This window comes from Lepisosteus oculatus, chromosome 1, assembly GCF_040954835.1.
Source record: "Lepisosteus oculatus isolate fLepOcu1 chromosome 1, fLepOcu1.hap2, whole genome shotgun sequence".
NCBI lineage: Eukaryota > Metazoa > Chordata > Actinopteri > Semionotiformes > Lepisosteidae > Lepisosteus > Lepisosteus oculatus.
In genome coordinates this window covers 33,080,937-33,101,633 of record NC_090696.1, presented here as the reverse complement: position 1 = coordinate 33,101,633, position 20,697 = coordinate 33,080,937, and the positions used below count along the sequence as shown (strand labels likewise).

Genomic DNA, 20,697 nt, shown 5'->3' with positions numbered 1-20,697 from the left:
AATCACGTCATGCCTCATTCGTGAGCTTATCTATTTCATACACAACAGTCACTTGAGTATATAATAGGTAATGAGCAATGAATGATAAATTAATCAAATGAACACAAACATTTTTATACATTACAGCGATTCTACCTTTTCCCTGCAGGCTCTCTCTGGTTTATTGCTCTTAAGTAGAACATGGGCATGCTAGTTACAGAGAAGGTGAGGTGCTTAGAGTAGGAGAGAGACAGAGGCTCATATGCGAGATGAATACGACCGTAAAGAGGAAGAGGGCAAACTTCCCTTCCCTTCAAATAGGGTGGGGAAGAGGAAGGAGTAAGTCTGGTTAAAGCTAACTGAGAAGGATAGTTCACCAATGGGTGGGAGAAAAATATATAGAATTGTATTTTTCCAAAACATGTATAAAATGGAGGTGGCACATTGATAAGCATTGCTGCTTTGCAGTTCTGGGGTCCTGGGTTCAGTTTCTTGGATGCTATCTGCGTGGCATCTCTCTGTATGCTTGCATAGGTTTTCTCTGGGTGCTCCAGTTTCTTCCCACAGTCCAAAAACACTACTGGTAGCATTATGACTGGTAAGTTAATTGGTTTCTGAGAACGTTGGCCCTGGTGTCAGTGTGTGTCTGTGTATCCATTGCAATGGACTGGTGTCTCGTCCATCCTGTCTGATATTGGAAGAAGAGGTTAGAAAATACAGTATATAGTACATCTTACGTACTATACACAATCATGGAGTCTGGAACAAGCTACCCAGCCATGTTGTTGAAAAATGTTTGCATTAAATTCTCAGATCAATTACCTACTAATGGCCTTGATCTGCCAAATGGCATCCTCTTGTTTGTAACCTTTTAATGTTTTAACTATACACTCCTCATCTACAACCTCATTGGTTTCATATTTAAAATAACCGACAAATGATAACCATGCAGATTACCTGACTCCTGTGTTGGTTACTGACTGAGAGGTGAATGTACAATCCATAACAAAGATTAGTAGTTTCACGTTAGCAGCTGAGGAAATCTATCTGCAAAATGTATACATCGTCTTTTTTTAAATGAAAAACTGGGGACAGGAGCCTGCTTAATGAGACAATTTCTTAAAGATTGAAGGTGGCTTCGTGAATTTAGATTACATTGTGTGCGTGCAGAACGCTATGAATAACTTCCCTAATTCTTGAGGGAAATCTGAATAAATCTTTTCAGAAGTATCAAAATACAAGTACTCACAAAAGGCGAACAAATACAGTACACCATGGATTTTGAAAGGTAAAAGAGAAGTGAAACTGGTTTTTCTAACGTGTAAAGAATTCAGCTGGGTATCTGTATCAGAAATCACGATCTATTTAGCGTTTGACAGAAGGAAAAACCTGATTTTCAGCCAATCCTTTTAACTTGGAGCCACTGAATATATTGAGCAACTTCCACGCAATTGGACAGCCTCCAATGTATGTGTGTTTTGTCCTCAGCACGTTGCCGTTGAAAGGGTGGTCGTGTAACCAAACACGGAAGAGCACCTCAGATTCCTGTCGGGAAGCAGAGTTCAAAGTAAGTGGAGGTATACTGATGTTTCAAAAATCGAATTACTGTATTAAAAATCTGATCATAAAAATGAAGGTTGGTAGAATATATTTGATTCCCTTACAAAAAAATGAAATGTTAGGTGAAGTCCAGCCATAAATATACAAACGCTGCAACGCTGTTAGGGGGTAGCTTAGTAATTGAATATGATTTTGTAATATCATAATGCGAGTTCTTGGAAGATATTTGTCGATTATTTCGAAATATAGATTAAAAAGAAAATCTTCACGTTGATATTTGCGTAAATGGTTAAAAGGCAAACACGAAAGGTTAAATATTGTTTGATTTAGCTAATTAATCAGCGAAAACTGCTTGAGGAAATTAAGTAATACTTGTAGGTACGGTCGCAACAGTAGTTGCCAACGTAAACCCGAAACAAATAGCAACTGGGCTGTTATTATAATAACATCGGTTATTATTAAGAATGAGCAAAGATATTATATTCATATATTTAAAATACTATATAATATTTTTTATCGTTATATATATTCGTTACTGGCAACATGGGATCATCGGTTATGGCAGCCCGAATCGTGCTCACGGCGCCTTTTTACTTCTGTTATTCAACAAGACAGTATAGATCGCTCAGAGGTCAGATGTGGCTTGAAGTGTTGGGTTCCCAGTTTAATAATTCTGTGGTAACACATATACCGTGCTGTATTTATCTTTAACTCGATCTTATTCAAAACTAGTACAGTTATTACAATGCAGCATAACATTGCAGATAGTTAAGATGATGATAACAAAGTGGTTTTGGAGTTTGTGTCCGTCATATTATGATGCTTTGGAAATACAGTATATACAGATCGCTTACTTATACTGTATCTCGTAGTAGACAAAATGAAATCGAGGTAAGAACAGAAATAGTTTGAATACTTATAAAATATTTGATGGCTTTAATTGATCTGCTTATTAGTCAGAGTGATTACATTACATTGAATAATTTATATTGATTGATCATTATTAGAGTGATGAAATTGTTCGTGCTGTCATTCTGTAGTTTTAACTACAGAACTAAGCACAGCTGTAAGCCGTTCGTCTTCAATAGGTCTTAATAGCTCTTCAGTTCATAATGAGGAAGCATAGCTGTGAATGAAGAACTCTTCAGATGCTCCCACACTGAGCTTTTTTTCTTTCTGCAGAAGTCCAGTTGGTTAGGCAACACAGGCCGCTCGAATTCGAGAAATTCTGAAACTTAGAATTTTAAAGTTATGATTTAGTGAATCAGGCATAAACTGAGCAACCAATGTACATAAGAAATATTATTTTACAGTCCCAGAAACCTTTCATTTTCCAAATTATTTGGGTTCGTAAAGTGCAACGATATCGTCTTTAGTCACCACACATCCCTTTTTTTGTAACAAGAAGCTAACTGATTGTTAAAGAACACTAAATGAATGTCAGATTCACCATTTCTCATACAACCATATAAAAGGCCTCCAAATTCTGAAGATCAGAATTCAGACTAGTTTAATGATACACTAGTTTTCCATTTTTCCTTTTGTCTTATATGTCTGGTAAAGACCTTGTTTGCCTCTGTGTCTCTTTAACTCATTGAATGCAGAGATCTGTAGAGCTCTGTAGTGTTGTCCTCAAGTTGTTTCAGTATCTACTGCTACAAGCTTTATCATTAATAACACAAAGCTTTTGTCTGATAGGAAATTCTTTGAGATCACCCTGTTATTAGTTTTTAGACATTAATGCTGACTATGGAAGGTACCCTTGAAATATAAGTTGTATATCTGAAGTGTGAAGACCTGATTGACTCTTAAGTGTTATGTAAGCTTTACTTGCATGACGAGGCTTAGTTTTCTCTCAAGCTTGAAGAAATGAAACAAAAACATAGTAATGATTGTGCTTGGGAATATTAAACTACCTGCTTTGAAAGGCTGTTTATTTACTGTTAGGTCATTTGATTGATTGTAATCATTTTTAGGTCTCTGATGGAAGGGATTGCTGCAATGACTATGAGATTTGAACTTTGAAGTTTGGACCATAACCATAAAGGTAAGATTTTGTTTTTTGGTTGCAAAGAATTCTTTTTCTCAAGCCAGTTTAGTATTCTGCATATTGTCCTGTGAAGAGAACTGTTCAGCCACTTCCTGTGTAAAGAAAGGTGAGGCCTCACTGTAGTGAAAGGGCAGTCCATTCAGCATTTCAGTGGCTTGGCAGTCTGACAGAAATGGTTTCCACTCCTCAATATAGCCTTGCTTCAGTTTTCATGCTTGTCTCCCTTAACTATGTTTGCATTTGATAAACTACAGTGCTTCTGTAATCTGGTGCACTGTGTGATAACAGTCCACATTTTTCATCTACTGTACTTTGTGCATTTGTGGTGATAGAGTAAATAAGAGATTGGAATTAGATCAGAGGGTAGGGAGACATGCTTTGTTCAGTATTCACTTGATAATTTTTCACATAAAAATACATTAGTTCTTTTTGGCAAACTGTTTAACTGGGCTGTGTTAAAACTAAGCGCTGATTGGAATAAATATTTGACATTAGATGTCTTTTTAAAAGGCTGTTTCCGGGTATATGGGCATGGTGGGTAGATTAAATGGCATATTTGTAAAAGGTGGATGTCATGGTAACGGATTCAAGTATTCTGAAACCTCAAAGGGGTTGACAGAATCAACTCTGTGGATATCTGCTGAATCAGCAGCGAAATATAAATACAAGTGGACATTAAGGGAAAGTGCATTTAAAACTCAGAACATGAGTCATTTTTAAAGCAATCTGTGTCTTGCCTTGAAAACAAACAATAAGACAGTGCTATGTACTGTTACGTTATGGCTTTTAATAAATTACACTTTTCTTAAGTTGTGTGCCTTTAATGCAAAAAAATACTTTTGTACACAGAGAGAGGGCAAGAAATAACCAGAATATTTTGATGACTTTGTTTCTCACAGTATCATTTCTACAGCTCTGTATTGAAGTGTAATCAGCTTGTTCAGCAGGCCCTGGTGAAATTCCTTCTGTATGTTCTTAATTAGGGAGACACTGTTAATTCCATTCCTGAAGTGATTCTCTTTTTAAAAAAAAAAATGTTACTAAAGAATGATAATCTAGGGAGTGCCTGTCACTTTTAGAAATATATTTCTTGATGGAAAGTGTAGCTACAAAGAGAGCTGAGCTAGATAGTTTGTAAGTTAGTTTGTGGATTATAAACTTGGACAAATTACATCCAGTAATTGTTTCGTTTACCTTTTTAACTTGTATTAAAAAAGGAAAGACTTTGTCTTTGTCAGGACTTGCTGCCTGTATAATAGATTCCCCACATCTCTCAATTAGGTCTATCTGATTTGCGGATTTCCTGTGATAGAATAACTGCACCTGAAACAAGATCAGAAATAAAATGCACAACTTGGGCATTTCTTCTCCATTCCTATGCATGAACGACATAAGATAAGTTTATTTTATTGGCCATATACAATTTCTTGTGTTTGGAATTTGTCTTTTCGCATACCCCAACTTGCTCTCCATGAGACACACAGACAGGGAGAGAGAAGCTTGGGGTCAGAGCGCAGGGTCAGCTATTGAACAGTGCCCCTGGAGCAGCTGGGGTTAAGGGCCTTGCTCAGGGGCCCAACAGAGTAGGATTCCTCTGCTGGCCACGGGATACGAAGCGGCAACCTTCCAGCCACGGGCGCAGATCCTTAGCCACAGAGCCACTGCACTGCCCCAGATAAAGCACCCTGAGATGTCAGGAATTGAACCCGGAACCTCATACGTGCGAAGCACGCACTGTATCACTGAGCTACATCCCCAACGAGCCCCATGCACATGTACAATGATGCGCAATTTTAATTATAAGGATTTTATAACAACTGTAATTGATGTAGTCAATCCTGATTCAAAATAAATAGTTTAGTATAATGAGTAGATTTAAATATGAACTAGGGAGTGGGGAGATTCTACAGCTTCTTCAAGAGTGAGATCTTCTATAATGAATCATAGTTGATTCAATATTTGTATTTACCGTGGAAATGTGTTTGTTTCTGTTCTGAACTGAAGGAGGAGTAGGAGGAGAGTTTTGGAACATTTTGCAAAGGCAAACTTGTATTTGGCAACATTGAAATCTGCTTTTAAATAGAATGAAATATTTCCCATACAAATGTATGCATTTGCAATTAAAGACAAACAGCATATGAAGCCAATTCAAGTGGCAAAGCAGTTGTAAACCATACCTAGTCTTCACCTTAGTATTCGTGACACTTGTTTGTTCTCTGTGGTGCTATGGGAGTTTAGTCAGCAACCAGGGGGAATTGATTAGCAACCTAATGTGGTAAAACTTTTTTCCTACTGTACATGGTGGCTCAGAAAAAGATGGCACTAAAAACCTCAACAAAGCAATCAGACGTGCAAAATATGGAAAAAAAAAAATTGGAATTTACTAACAATGACTCATCCGCTGTGTAAAAGGGCCTTCAAGCTATCAGAGGCTACAAAAATAGCCCCCCTCCTTGTAGCAGCTGACCCGTCTCTACCAGACAAGCTGAACCAGTTTTACTGCAGATTTTGTAAGCGAAGATTCCTTAACAATGGTTCATGCAACCTGTTTTCTCCTCTCTTACACTTCACACCCCTCCCCCCCACTCCCCTAACCAATCTCCCTTCACCCACCAGATAACTCTGAATCTTCCACTTGTTTGTCTTACCCTATTATTCAAGGGCAGGAATCCCAAGCTGTTTGCACACCAAAACTGCAGGAAGGCTACTGCTCCTGATCACCTTTCTCCAGCCACTCTGAAGCACTGTGCTGCTCAGCTCTTGCTGGTTTTCACAGACATATTTAACAAGCCCTTGGACCACTACACGGTCTCTGCCTGCTTCAAATCCTCTCCTATCTTTCCCTGTTCCCAGGAAGGATAACATAACCTGTATTAATGACCAGTTGCACGTACTTCTGTCATGATGAAAATATTGGAGCTCCTGCTACTCAGATACCTCAAAACTATCACAGATTCATATCTTGACCCCTTATAATTTGCATACAGAGCAAGCAAGTCAGTCGATAATGTTAATATTTTCCTCCACTATATTCTGGGATCTCCAGGACCACATGTGAGACTCCTTTTTTTGAGCTTCAGCTCTGCATTCAACACCAATATGCCAGAACACCTCCACAATAAATCGTCTCTTTTGAATGTTCCCCTCCACACCTGCTAGTGGATCTTCAGATTCCTAACAAATAGAAGGCAGTATGTGAGATGAGCTCTTGTCAGACTGCTTATCTGTGAGGAACCTTTGATTCTGTTGTCTTTGATTGTTTGCGACTCTGTTGTTCAGAAGACATCCGGCCCCTGTCCCACCGGTTCCCTGACTACGCACTATCTCTGGTGTGAGTGAAGTCCGGTCACAGTGACTTTGGGGAAAAAAATACAAGAAAAGGCTGGATCACTATCTTGCTCCCCTTTTTAAAACCTAGCAGCTCTGCCAGATTTGTCATGTGATGGAGGTTGTTTCAAACAGAACAGGCAGAACGTTCAATGAATAGAAATCGATGACAGGAGTGAAGCTTTTCATTTCTAGTAATTCTTTGGCTTCGTGACAGCCATTGAAAATAAAAACAAAACACAAACACAGACCTGCTAGCCAAGTCTTCATCCTCAGCAAGCCTGCTTAGGGTACCAAGGCTCATCTTAGAAGAGAAAGTTTTGTCATGGATTTAGGATTTAATTGTTCTGCTGTCATCAGGAAGGCCAATAAGTATTTTTTTTTAACTTACTCCCAAAAGCTGTAGAGCTGTTTGTATCTGTGTTGCACATATTGTGCTATATGCCAGTTAATTGCTGTGATGTAAGTGTGCATTCATTTCTATTTTATGGTAAAAAAGGTCCATAGGAAGCATAAATATCTCATAAATACCCTGCTGGAAATCTCCAAAATACTCCTGCTGGCACTCATTGTACATTATTCTGAGTTTTCTTATCGAATTATTGCTTATTAACATAAAAAACATGAAGATGAGACAGAGACAGTCACATATTTAATTGACAGCGAGATCGAGGGAATCATTGAATTATTTCCTATTGAAAGAGGATGAGCCACTCTCTGAGCAGCAAAGAGGTTATCTCTGATGGTTAGGATATCTAACTGCCTCTCTCATGTCTCCTGAGCTCATGGTGGCGTACCGGTATCTATGAGAGCCACACGTGACTTATCTGTAAAGAGTGCCAGCCTTCAAACTGCCCCTCCTGCGGCGTGTTCATTGCAGCAAGCGCAGCCTCAGTGCAAATCCTGCAGCTGCAGCGGAATCCCAGCCTGTGGTTCAGAGTCAGCTAGCTCCGCCATTGCTGTTATTGCTGGCCCAAAGAGCAAAATGCTCTCCAAAGGCTGGCGTCATCATTCCATCTTGAAGCAGAGAGGTTGTGGCCATTGGGTCAGTGCTGGGGGATTAAGTAATGAGCTCACACCTGAACTGAAGTTCAGCAGGTGTGAGCCTGGCCAGTACCTGGATGGGAGACCTCCTGGGAAAGTGACGGGCAGTATAATACTGTAAACAGGCGCCGTCCTTCGGATGAGATGTAAAACCGTGGTCCTGACTCTCTGTGGTCATTAAAAATCCCAGGGTGTTTCTCGAAAAAGAGTAGGGGTATAACCCCGGCATCCTGGCCAAATTTCCCATTGGCTCTTACCAATCATAGCCCCCTCTATGAATTGGCTTCATTACTCTGCTCTCCTCCCCACTGATAGCTGATGTGTGGTGAGCATTTGGGCGCACTATGGTGGATGCTGTACATTGGTGGTGGTGGAGGGGAGTCCCCATTACCTGTAAAGCGCTTTGAGTGGAGTGTCCAGAAAAGCACTATATAAGTGTAAGCAATTATTATTATTATAAATCTCACCTGTTTCCTTTTATCTCAGGATCCTTCACATTTGCTTCAGGAAGTTCCCCCCCTACCATGGGTCTGCGGATTCACTTTGTCTTCGACCCCATGGGCTGGTGCTGCATCAGCATGGTTTTCTTCGTCTGGCTCTACAACTCCTTCTTCATCCCGAAACTGGTGCTGCTGCCCCACTTTGACGAAGGCCACATCCCGGCTGCTTTGGTTATCAGTAAGAGCTCTTGTTTTCTGTGTTTCCCGGTGAGATGTTTCACAGCAAGGGTCAGAGTGCATAGCTCCATCAGTATTATATTAGGACCTTTAGGCCTAGCCCTAGACAGGGCTGCTATTGGTAAATAGGCTTAGGATCTTGGTGTTCTCACACATTTACATAAAGGGAAATTAAGGAAATGAGATGCTGAATCAGCGATTACTTGATTTTGCCTTGCTGCAAGAAGCAGGGTTGACAAGCTACCCCAGCAACACCAGTCCCTGTGGTAACTGCTTGGATCAGCAGAGAATTTGCCACTCACTTCCGGAAAAATCTTAACTCTTTTCATCTTGGCTTTAGCTTGGGACAGCTGTGGTGTTTGAAGTTGCCCCGAAATCAGGACTTATATTGATAACAGTAATCGCTTTGTTCATTATTTGACTTTTTTATAACTAAACAACAGCAAATGTATAATAAAGAGAGTTGCTTTCTGTTGAAAACTTGCACTTTCACTATTATATTGGTATTTATACGGGTGAAATATTCTTATTGCAACGTTATGTGTATGCCAAATAAAGTCAGGCCAATCCTTACATGAGAATTAAGTATTGCCTGATAAAAAGGTACAGCAAACTGAACCTGTGAGATGAATTAACCTGCCACAAGTGTTCAGCAGTTGATCTCTATATAGAGCCAATTAATGAAAGATATCAGTCTAGCCCACTAATTATTAATTCAGTTTTCTTACATCAGGTTTGTTGTGTGTAGATGTGTTGAAAACATGGGCAGAATTCCAGTAGGAGCAGGGTGTAAAAAAAAGCTAAGAATTTTGTTGGTATACAAATAGTTATGATTCTTACTACTGAAAATGTCAAGCTGCTAGATTTAAAATTTCCACAGTAAAACGTGATAATCGTGTTCTGATAATCAAGTTGATATCTCATAATCAAGTTCTGTTGCTTTCAACCTGTGTAGCTTTAGTGACCCTTCAGTTTGAATGATTTCTCTTTCCTCTCTGTCTTGAACACTCTGTGGTTACTGGTCTATATGGTTACTGGTTTAGAAAAGGAATAAAGATCATTTAATGGCAGGTTTGAAGGCAGGTGGAGAAACACAAATGCTGAAAGATTAGTCTTACTGAAGTCTTAATAGATTAAAAGTTCTCACAGGAGAGGTTTTAGCATCTGTTAAGCTGGGTTTACTAACTGTCTGAAAATATCTTTGGACAGATTTTGGGTGATGTAATAACGTGTTCCTTATTACATAGCGTAGAACTTTTGCAAACCAAACGCAGGGAAACATAATATTGTAATGTCTGGTCAAGCTTTGCTGCTGATCTGTACTCTGTACTGTGAGACCAAATGCTATTACACCGGATACATAAGAAAAGTTACAACTAAGAAGAGGCAATTGGGCCTGTCTAACACTAGCGCTTGTACTGTAGCTAATTGGTCTGAGGATCCTGCCATTTCCTAAGGGAAGCCAGGGTATCGGCTTTGACAACATGCCTGAATTGTTTTTTTTCCAGACTCTCACCATCCTTTGTGTACTAAAGGACATCCTGTTGAGGTTTAAAATACACTTTCATATTATTTCTTCACTGTTTCGTCTTTCGGTGTTCATTCTGAAGAAATCTGTTGGGTTGACCATATCAGTGCCTTTGAGGGTTTGAATACATCAATTAGGAGTCCTTGTGATGTTCTTTATTCAGGATAGTTGTAGTAGGTTCAGTTTGTTTATCCTGTCAGTGTAGGACATTTCTTCAAGTCCAGGCTGGTCGCTCGTCTCAGGACTGATCCCAGAGCAGCCGTGCCTTTTTCTGTAATGTGGTGATTACAGTCATGCTCCATATTCTAAATTAGACCTAGCTTGTGCATTGTGCAGTTTTTACATTACTTCTGGTGATTTTCAATTCTTTTAAATCGCATTGAGATTTGCAGTATGTCCTAACATTGTTTTTTCTTTTCTTGCTTTTCGTCATTCCCTTGAAGATGTAACCAGCGCATCAAAATAAATTCCTCCGACTCTACAGAGTCACGCCAGTCCCTACGTGAGAATTAAGTATTGCTTGGTGAACAGGACAGCACAGTACAGTGTGGGAACTGGGAACAGACAGTGCAACCATGTTGTTGAAGCCTTGATCCTCAGATCAATAAGCTTCTAAGGAAAAGCATACTGAATGGCCTCCCCTCCTGTGCTTATAATTCGTACAATAACAGAGACTGGATTTCTGATTCACATTAAATACCCCCCCCCCCCCCCCTAATCATGACGATTACTTTTGATTGAATCTACCTTTTGTTTCTGAATAATGAAACAAAAGCCTTAAAGCCTTCGTGAAGACAAGTCTTTTTGAACCCTTCTCCTCTTCGTGATGTATTGTATTCTTTCCTTCCCTTTGCAGGTTACTACCTGGCTTCCATTTTGTGTGTGACCTCCCTGGTGCGAGCCTCTGTCGCAGACCCAGGGAAACTGGCACCTAACCCACACATCCCTCATACCGGTAAGGGAGCCCCGATGATGAGGGATCACTCATTTAGTACTTCAGAAACTTGCTGCTTTTAAGACAAGACATACAGTGGCTCCATCTGTGATAACGGTTTCAAGCTGTCACAGGGGGGCAGAGCTTTGAAATGTCTGAGCAGTTCACGTCGTATTTAATGTGTTTTATGACCTTTTAATTCAATGGGAACTGCAGTCCCAATTTCTCAGGCCAGTTATTAAGTATCGGTAACGACAAAAATTAATTGACAGTATCGTAAAATTTTACAAATTCCGAATGAAGTACAAAATTGTGAACTTTGTGAAAGTACTATATGGTTGTCGCACATTGCTGGCTGAGAGCGAGAGTTTGTGAGAATTGTGACCTGAAGCTCCCTTCCTGCTCACGAGTTACTGTAATAACTAATGTACAGCGATGCTTGAGCGGATAAGTACAGGTTGTGCAGCAGATATTTCACCACAGAAATGTTCCAAAGTGATCTGCGTGCAGAGTTAACACGTCGTCTTTCTTGGCAAAACCGTCTCAAAGTCGAGAGCAGTATTTCTATTGGTTTAAAAGTGGTGTATTCCCAAGCTTGCTTCTTTTACACTGTAATAGGGCTGCTTCACCTCACCTGAAGTTTTGTTGCCTGATTCTGAATCACAGACAATGACGGCAATATGGTGCTTCGCATACCTGGAAATCTGTGATTGTAAATTGGAGGTTTTACACATTACTGTGTACATTTTGCTTTCATTGTGGTTTGAAATGCGCTCATCAATGCCAATTCTTTTTAATATCTTAATATAAAAATGGCATTCCCCATTATGTGAGAATATAGAACACTTGTTATTTCCGGTTACTCAGGTAATGCAAATGGTTTTCAAATTTAAAGGTTAAAACGTTTCATTAATCTATCAGAACTTTTCAGGCAGAAATGAAAAAAAATCCATTGCTGTCTTGAGACCGGGATTTCTACATTTAGCTACATTTTCTGCTCAACAGTATTGATCTTAATCACATGTGATACATTTTAAATATCTTGTTTAAGGAAACTATAATTTTCATTTGTTTTACAAATATAGAAGAGCTTCACAGCTAATAGAGAGGAAAACTAGTGCATCAACTTTACCGATCGCTCTTTCTTGACTCAATCAGAATAGGTGAGTGGCCTTAGTATGCATCTCTGGTTTTGGCATGACTCCACACTAAGCAAATATTCAGCATTGCATTCCGCCCTTATGCTTCAGACAGCTGAAGAGCTGTAATTTTTCTTAATCATTTAGCTGAGCTTTAGAAATCATAGAAAAGGTTTTAACCCAAAGACATTAACAGTGTTCTGTAATCAGTCTTTATCAGATTGTAATGACAACGAGAAATAAGTAAAAATCTCAGTCTTTTATCCCTGATTTCAATTGGGGATACAGTTACCACACAGTGCACCGTGCCACCCAGGCCCAGAGAGTTTCTGAAAAAATAAATTCAGGTAGGACTACAAAACCACCTGTCCTAAACCTGACTTGGGCCCAAAAATCCAGCACTAAATTGAAATTGAAATCAGGGAAATAAGTAAAGAACAATCACCTGATTTAATGAGTACACTACTTTTTAGCAGCAGCTGATCAATCACTGTGAGGGTTTCCTTTTTATATATCCAGAGTGTTTTGTGATGTCCAAAAGGGAATTACAAGACACAAAACAACCCCTGAAAACGTGTGAGCGTTACGTGTTACTCCAGTGGTGAAGACACTGTAGTAATAAGTTTAAATTAGCTGCTTGCATCCTGCACCTTTTTGCTGTAGGGTAAACCATGAGGTTGTAGGGCTCGAAATGAGGAGGTTTTAGGTTTGTCCCGTATATGAATATTCAACATTTGTTGGGCCACATTCTGTTGAGCCCAGAGCGGTAGTTGAGTGTGTAAATAAAATGAAATACCAATTAAAATAGAAAAAAGCCGTAGGCAATACTGGTTTGATATACATTCCGTATAGTTTTTTTTAAATTACAGTTGCATACATCGGCTTTGTTCTTAACTTGACTTTGTCAATGCCTTTGTTCAGAATAAATGCAGTGAGGGATTCAGTGCTGACAATGCGGGCTATTAGAGAGCAGTAGTTACCTCTCCCATTCATGGTGAGCCTCACGTCTGTTGGGGTCTTAGATGAACTTCAACAGGGGCTAAAAACTGCACTAAACCTGATTAGCATTAAAAAGCTACTTCTTATCCATTAGAATATCTTTCACATTTTACAGCTGTAGTCAATTTTAATATGTTTAAATGTAGTCCTTTTAGCAGAAAAGTATTAAGAATAAGTTCCCCTTGACAGTGACGATCTGGATAGCAGGGAATTTGCTAGTGCAGTTTGAGTGAAGTTTTTTTCAAGCGCACAATAGCACTGTCCCAACAGGGAATCAAACCCACAGCTGTCCAGTCTGAAGTCCAGAGATCCAGACACTGTTTGTTAATGTAACTTATAATGCTTTCTGTAAAAACAAATATATATATATATGTAGTAGTTCAGGTGGTAGCTGAACTACTAGCATGCGTAGGCTGCAAAGGAACAAGTAATAGGTTTATTATAGGTTTATAGGTAGTACTACCGAAACCAAAATTATCCTGCAGCTAGGATCACACCTTCCCTCTTCTCTTAACGACAGACTACTCTTCTTCTAAATTTTCTCCATTCATTGGAAGTTTCATTTCACACCTCTGCACTTCTAAGGAAAAGCTTCTTACTTCACCTATTCTGAGAGGTGTGAAGTCAGAACACCTATTCTGACTTCACACCTCTTGATTGGCCTCTCTTTCTGTCCCCTGCTCCCGCCTCTCACTCCTCCCTCCCAGCCTTTGTTCTCCCGCTACATTACCTTTGCCTACTGCCCTGTCTCTCTCACACCTGAAGAAGGCTCCACGGCCGAAACATTGTGTTTTCTCTCTTCTTTTTTCAGCATGGAATAAACCTATTACTTTTACTGAACAAAGCAGGAGAGAAGTTGTATCTTCATGGGTGGTGTGGATGTTCCCGCTGCTGCCTGACAGCACTTGAGTCCTGGGTGTGAGACTGGCTTGGATGTCCTTCCGTGTGGAGTTTACATGTGTTCCCCGCATTTGCATGGCTTTACCCCAGGGATTCTGGTTTCCTCCCTGTGTGTGGGGGGTTTGAGAAATGACTAGCTTTCCATCCAGTGAAGTCCACTTTACACCCTGTGATTCCAGGACAGGTTCCAGGCTGCCTGACTCTTACCTAGGAATAAATCGTGTTTTGCTAACAGAAGGAGTTGCCACTGTAACGCAAACATAAAAAAAAGTCAACTCTTGACAGCTGTCACCGTAACAAAACCTTTTTTTTAAATGTCAACATTTCATGAATTACCTAAATTGACCACAAGGGGGCGATTTATCTCCGCAAAGTTTATTTACCTGAGAAAACCCGCTGAAACGATTGTGCTCTTGCTGCGTACTGCTTATGACCAAATTATTATTGTTGTAGTAAAGAATGTATGTTTTTAATGTTTAAAGGCAATAGAAGAACTGATGTTCTTAATTTAAATAAGCACTGCTCTACTTTGTATCATTCTTTTTACATTACATGACGGCATTAAAAATGTGAAAGACTGAGTAGTACTTGTTTTCACAGAAAGGCCCTGGCACAGTGTGTTTTTTTATGTCCAGTGATCTCCAGTGATTACCGTTGACATTTGTAATTTTTTATTCACCTCTGGACACACTGAGGTCTGGAGATTGTGACACAGCTGCAGATGGCACTCCTACATTTGTTGTTTTTTAGCTCCAGAACATGCAGTGATGAGTAGAAAGCCAGTTGCCACCCTAAGGATTTACCCTGTAAGATTATCCTTTGTAGGATCAGCTTGTCTCTTGGTATGTTACACAGAATGGATTTTGAAATGTGAGAAATTCCCAGCACTTTGAAGTGCCAGAGATGTGGGGCAATTTTCAGTAAACATATGGCCATCATTGATTGTAGCCATGGAAACGGCGACTCTTTCTCACCAGAACAGTTTCTGGTGATATCTGAGTGGCAGACCTGAAACATAATAAAAATAATAAAGGTTTTTGGCAGTCGCAGGTACAGGCTCTGAGAGTTTCACATTAACTAACACCGAGGAAGAGGGCAAATTATGAGCAGTGACTTTTATCAATGGTTACCTTGGAAACTAAGTAACAGGATAACATAATTAAGCACTTTAAGCTGCTTGAATGCAGGCCTTGTAGTTTCAGGGAGGATATGAAATGCCTTCCAGACAGAAGTACACAGACCCTGAAAGGTATGAAAGGTGATCCGTGATCCTTATACAGATTTCTGCATGTCAGGAAAAAAAGTAAGCTCCCAAACTTGTACAGGCTGCTAACTGCAGGAACTGTCCACACTGTACATGTACCTGGTAATTATTGAAGCCTGCGGTCACAACTTTGTGTGAAAAACATTAGATTAGTGAAACAGATGGTAATATTATCTAAATTGCCATGGATAATATATTGCATGTCATTTGGACATTTTGAAACATAAACAGCTTAAGTACTCAGCGTTGTGCTGTTAGACTGGTCTTAAAAAATGAGACAGGAGCATCCTTTAGGTTTTTCCTTCTGCTTTTACTTCTATTTATCTCACTGTAATGTGGGTAACCAGCCACTAGAAGGCATTGTTGATCAGCATTATTATGGTCTGTTCCCACAAATTATGAGCAGTTAATATGATTTTTTTTACATTTTAAAAATTGCCAAGTTTTTTTTTAAGAACATAAGGCTGCAAACAAGATGCTAGTCCATATAGCCTGTTTTGGTAGTTACAGTAGTTGTGCGAGACTCTTGAAAATATTAAATACTGTTTTTTAAAGGAAACCAGGGTATCTGTTTCAACAATATGCCTGGGTAGCTTATTCTGTGCTCCCTTTGGAAACAGAAGTGCCTCCTATTTGCAGTGTTTAAATGTCCTCTTGTGTAGCTTCCACTTGTTCTTTGTTTTGTGTTTTACTGTTCGTTCTGAAGTATCTCACTGGGTTAACGTTATGAAGGCTTTGTATCAAAATCAATCATTCTGATGCAAGATGAATAGCTTTTTGTATCTACGGGCATGTAGAATTCTGCGCTTGTTGACATTAACCATCATCTGCCAGTTGTTTGCCCAGTTTTTATGTAAATATTTTTTAATTTCATTTGCTGCTTCATTGCTTTGGCTAATCCTCCTATTTCGATATCTTTTGCAAACGTGACTCAGTTACTAACTACTCCACAATCTACATCATCGATATATGAAGAGCAGTGAACCTAGTGAAGAGTGCTGTAGCACTCCGCTGATTATATAACCCCAGATTGAGCAATCACTCCTTATCTTTGCTATTTTAAATCCACTAACCATTCGCAATCCAGATTTCCTTAAACCCACATATCCTGTAATACCTACCTCCAGTAATTTGAGAATTATTCTTTTAGGAGGAACTTAACCCATCTAAAAACAAAACCCATCTGACCATCTAAAAAACACCATATTGTATACGGTGTGTGTTAATCCTTGTTGTTTGTTCAAAGAACTCTTAACAAGTTCATTAAGGAAGACCTGCCTTTTCTAAATCCATGTTGATTACTCCCTAGGGTCCTGTTTCCATATAGGTGATTTATTATACAGTATACCCATCTTCTTCACCACCACTAAGTGTGTCTCTGTGCCTCAGCTCACAGTGACAACCCCTCTATCACCCAGGGGAAATGATGAAGTGTAGACAGCTCCACTGACTTTGCCCACCAAATACACCAGTCAGTTTAGCACATTATGAATTCACACTAGTGATGTGCAAAAGGTGCAGCACTGAAGAAAAGAGAGGGGTATTCCTCGTTATGGTCGCCAGAAGCAGAGAGGACACTTTTCTTGGGAGACCAGAGATTCCCCGGCTGACCCCTTCCAGCTCTACGTGTTGTTTCTGTGATCCAACCATGTGCTGACCCTTGGTCCCAGGTCCCAGTGAGTAGCACATCCCAGAACCTGTAACTCAGGCACGTGGGTCATTTTAGCTTTTATTGGTTTTATTTGCTTCTTCCCAGATACAGTGCAGCAACATGTCAACAGAAATGATCGTAAGTGTTTTGAAAGCCACGTTCTTTTTTCCACCTTGCTTATGAGTGTCCTATGTTAAGTGATGAAAACATTCAGCAGTTTCATTGAGTAGCTTTTCTTCTCAAACAATCTTACTAACAAAATGGTAACAGGCGAAATTCATTCAAAAACCATGATCTTCTTACAAAATGGGGGAAAAAAATAGCTTTTGGTCAGGTATTAGTTGCACATTGGCTTTCTTCTTTTCTCATGGTCTGATAAAACAGTACCTTCTGTGAAATCATTTCTCTGTTACCGCAGTTCACCTCCTGTGAAATCATTTCTGTGACTGTGTCCACAGTTCACCTCCTGTGAAATCATTTCTGTGACTGTGTCCACAGTTCACCTCCTGTCAAATCATTTCTGTTACCGTGTCCATAGTTCACCTCCTGTGACGTCGCTTCTGTTACCGTGTCCACAGTTCACCTCCTGTGACGTCGCTTCTGTTACCGTGTCCACAGTTCACCTCCTGTGAAGTCATTTCTGTTACTGTGTCCACAGTTTACAGGCCCTTAAATACAGGTTTTGCATTGACATGCAGTTCTTCAGCCTGTGTGAGATGTGAGTGTCACTCTGTTCCGACTTGCACTCTTTCAGAGAGAGAACAGTGGGAGCTGTGCAGTAAGTGCAACCTGATGAGGCCCAAGAGATCCCACCATTGCAGCCGCTGTGGTCACTGTGTCCGGAAGATGGATCACCACTGTCCCTGGTGAGGCTTTTGGCGGGGATGTGCTCAGTGAAGACACAGTAGCTGTTGAAGGCCAAGACAGCCCTTTTAGTATCGTCATCATCATTAGTAATCTTCTGCATTGAAGCGAAGCTGTGCAAGTTGTTCCTTTACTCTTGTTCCTCTCTTCTCCTTTGGGAGTTTCATGTTTGCTTTCATTTATTTTTTCCTTTTCCGGCTCTTCAACTCCTTATTTAAAAATGTGAAATATATTAACTGAAAATTGTTCAGAGCAAAAGGGATTATGATGTACTACAGGAGACTAGGACTGCTGTCAAAGTGGGGAGCACAGTGTTTGGATGAAAAGTGTCAGATTTTATAATAACAGTTCGCATGTGTACCACACACAAAACAAATATTCATGTGCAAGCTTTTTTTCATCCCTTATATCCATAATTTGATACATTTTACCCACTAGGCTGTTCATGCATGGCTTCATTTTTGACAGTACAGTGGAGATGAGGTCTCTGTTTTTTGTGAGCAGCTCTAGAAAACCGTTTGAATTCCTGCCTTGTGTTTGCAGTAACTGACAGCACATTAAAGCACATTCTGTTCAGAGTGATGTTTTCAGTCCTGCAGTGAGGTGGAGTCCTAATCTGCCCTTTCCACACTACTGAAGTAAAGGAAGGAAGTAAATCATTTAAAAATAAACTTCAGTTCTCATTGAAAGTGGAGCTCTGTTCTTTTAACGTGGCTCCTTCTAACTGACAGGTATTTATTTGTAGTAGACGAGGTATATATGCATTCTTATTGAGAGCATCTGATGTCAGTGAGGGAACTGGACTGGAAACATACCATCCACTGACCTGTGACTTCTGAGAAGTTAACCCTCTATTTAACATCTGTAGACCTGCTCTGTTCAGTAATACCTTTAAGAAGTAACTCCCATAGCACAGTTAATTAGGGTACTATTTATTGCTCTTTTTACTGATGGATTCTTCATTTATTTCAGTGTGCATCAGGACATCTTTAAGAACATGTATGTTTTCCTTGAAAGATACTTCCTTCTTGAGGCTGTACTGTGTCAAATAAAGTCAAATATTTAGCTTTCTTTAGTAATGTTTGTAACTCTCTAGGTCTTTACATTGCTGTTGAATTCTCATGTGGTTCTTGGCATTTTTAATAGGATTTTTTATTTTACTTTAAAATTTTGTACATTTAACATCCTCCTATCCCAAAAGTGTGAAATCCAAACAAGAGTCTTAGAAGAAGAATGTACTAAATTAATATTTCTTTAAATTCTGAACATTGCATAGTTATGTAATGTTAACAGTGTACACCTACGTAACATAGATTGGTCCTATTGTACATACAAATGTTATATAGATATGGATTATTTTCAGAGTTTATTTTACTTCCACAACTAAATGTTTTTTTTGCAGAGAGTGATGTTTATCTGTAGTGATGCTTAAATAAACTGTGCTTGTGCTGATTTTCCAGAATATTGAAGAAACCCAAAGCATTAACATCAGTGCAGCAGCCTACTAGAGTAATCAATCAATTAATTTGGTAGCACAACACAGCAGTCTAATTGAGGAGGAGGAAAGTCTCTTCATTAAGTTTTGTGGCTGTCTTGTGGTCATGACATACAATAATTGCTCAGCAATGATGTTTCCCCATATATTTCACCCTGGATATCAGATGACTTGTTAACTTTAATATTGTTAGTCAACGGACAGTACAGTAGAGAGAAAATACCTTTTTTGTTCAAATCCAGTGAATCGTGACTAGCTTCCATTACATATGAAAGTAGGCATTGTAATGAATCGGCCATATGCCTTTCATTCTCAGTTTTACTGATTTGTCTGGAAACCTACAATGTTGTTATTGTTATAATTGTTGTTTTAAATCATTCAGCCCCGTTTGAAGTTAGTTACTGATCTGCAGATCAGGCATGGTGTTGTAGATTTTATATACAGCGAGCCATTAAAAATATAACAGTGTCTCCCTTATGGTTCAGTCCCGTGATCACAGGATCGAGTCCGGGTCACTGACTGGGACTCGATTCTCAAGTGGCAGTGGAAAAGTGGCCGAACAATGGCTAAAAAGGAGTAGGGTAGTGGGAGTAGGTAGCCAGGCCTCTCTGTGACACTACAACCCCACTACTCAGCTGGCTTCTTGCAGTGCTGTCAGGGAGGGACAGACCTCTCCTCCAATTAACTCTAAACCTCCAGGATGTGGCTGCGCATCATGCGGTATGATATCTAAAAAAATGAGCGGTTCAAAGGTGAGGCTGGTTGGAGGAGATGGCCTACACTTCCTCACTCTTCCCCGTGTGCGGTCACGGGGTTTGTTAGCCGAGACTTGAAAAACGCACAGGAAGCTATTCCAAATCAGATGCGTACAACAAGCGTAACTGTCGATTCTGTTTTTGAGAAGTGTCAGAAGTGCTATGGGCTCCTATACTCATGTGTTGCATATATAATATTGCTTATTAGATCTGGATACGTTTACCTCAGGCTAGGAGAATAACTCTTCCTTGGACTCTACAGGATTAATAATTGTGTTGGAGAGGACAACCACTGGCTCTTCCTGCAGCTCTGCTTCTACACCCAAGTTTTGAGCATGTTTACCCTAGTGCTGGATTTTTGCCAGTACTATTACTTCCAGCCTTTGACGAGAGTAAATGAGGTAAGAACCAAGAGAATTCTGAGTAATTTTGTGTTAAAAAAGTCTCTTATTGTGCTATTATTTTATTGTGCAGTATCTTATATAGTAATAGGAGATATGCGTTAATTTTTCTTTATTCTACTAATAAAGC

The 20,697-nt window shown here is 39.6% G+C and overlaps 1 protein-coding gene across 3 annotated transcripts in view; it reads left to right on the top strand.

The window, feature by feature from the left end:
• The first annotated feature begins 1,442 nt into the window (after positions 1-1,442).
• Positions 1,443-20,697, top strand: part of zdhhc21 (zinc finger DHHC-type palmitoyltransferase 21) — a 33,789-nt gene continuing 14,534 nt past the window's right edge. The window contains exons 1-6 of one of the 3 annotated variants that reach the window (XM_006629736.3): positions 1,443-1,546; positions 3,516-3,586; positions 8,447-8,638; positions 11,022-11,120; positions 17,807-17,918; positions 20,429-20,567. In XM_006629736.3, coding sequence (XP_006629799.1) covers positions 8,485-8,638; positions 11,022-11,120; positions 17,807-17,918; positions 20,429-20,567 — 504 coding nt within the window. In that variant the 5' untranslated portion in view covers positions 1,443-1,546; positions 3,516-3,586; positions 8,447-8,484. Of the gene's footprint in view, positions 1,616-3,515; positions 3,587-8,446; positions 8,639-11,021; positions 11,121-17,806; positions 17,919-20,428; positions 20,568-20,697 lie in introns of all 3 variants that reach the window. The other 2 variants (XM_015345134.2, XM_015345135.2) reach the window with 2 other exon arrangements.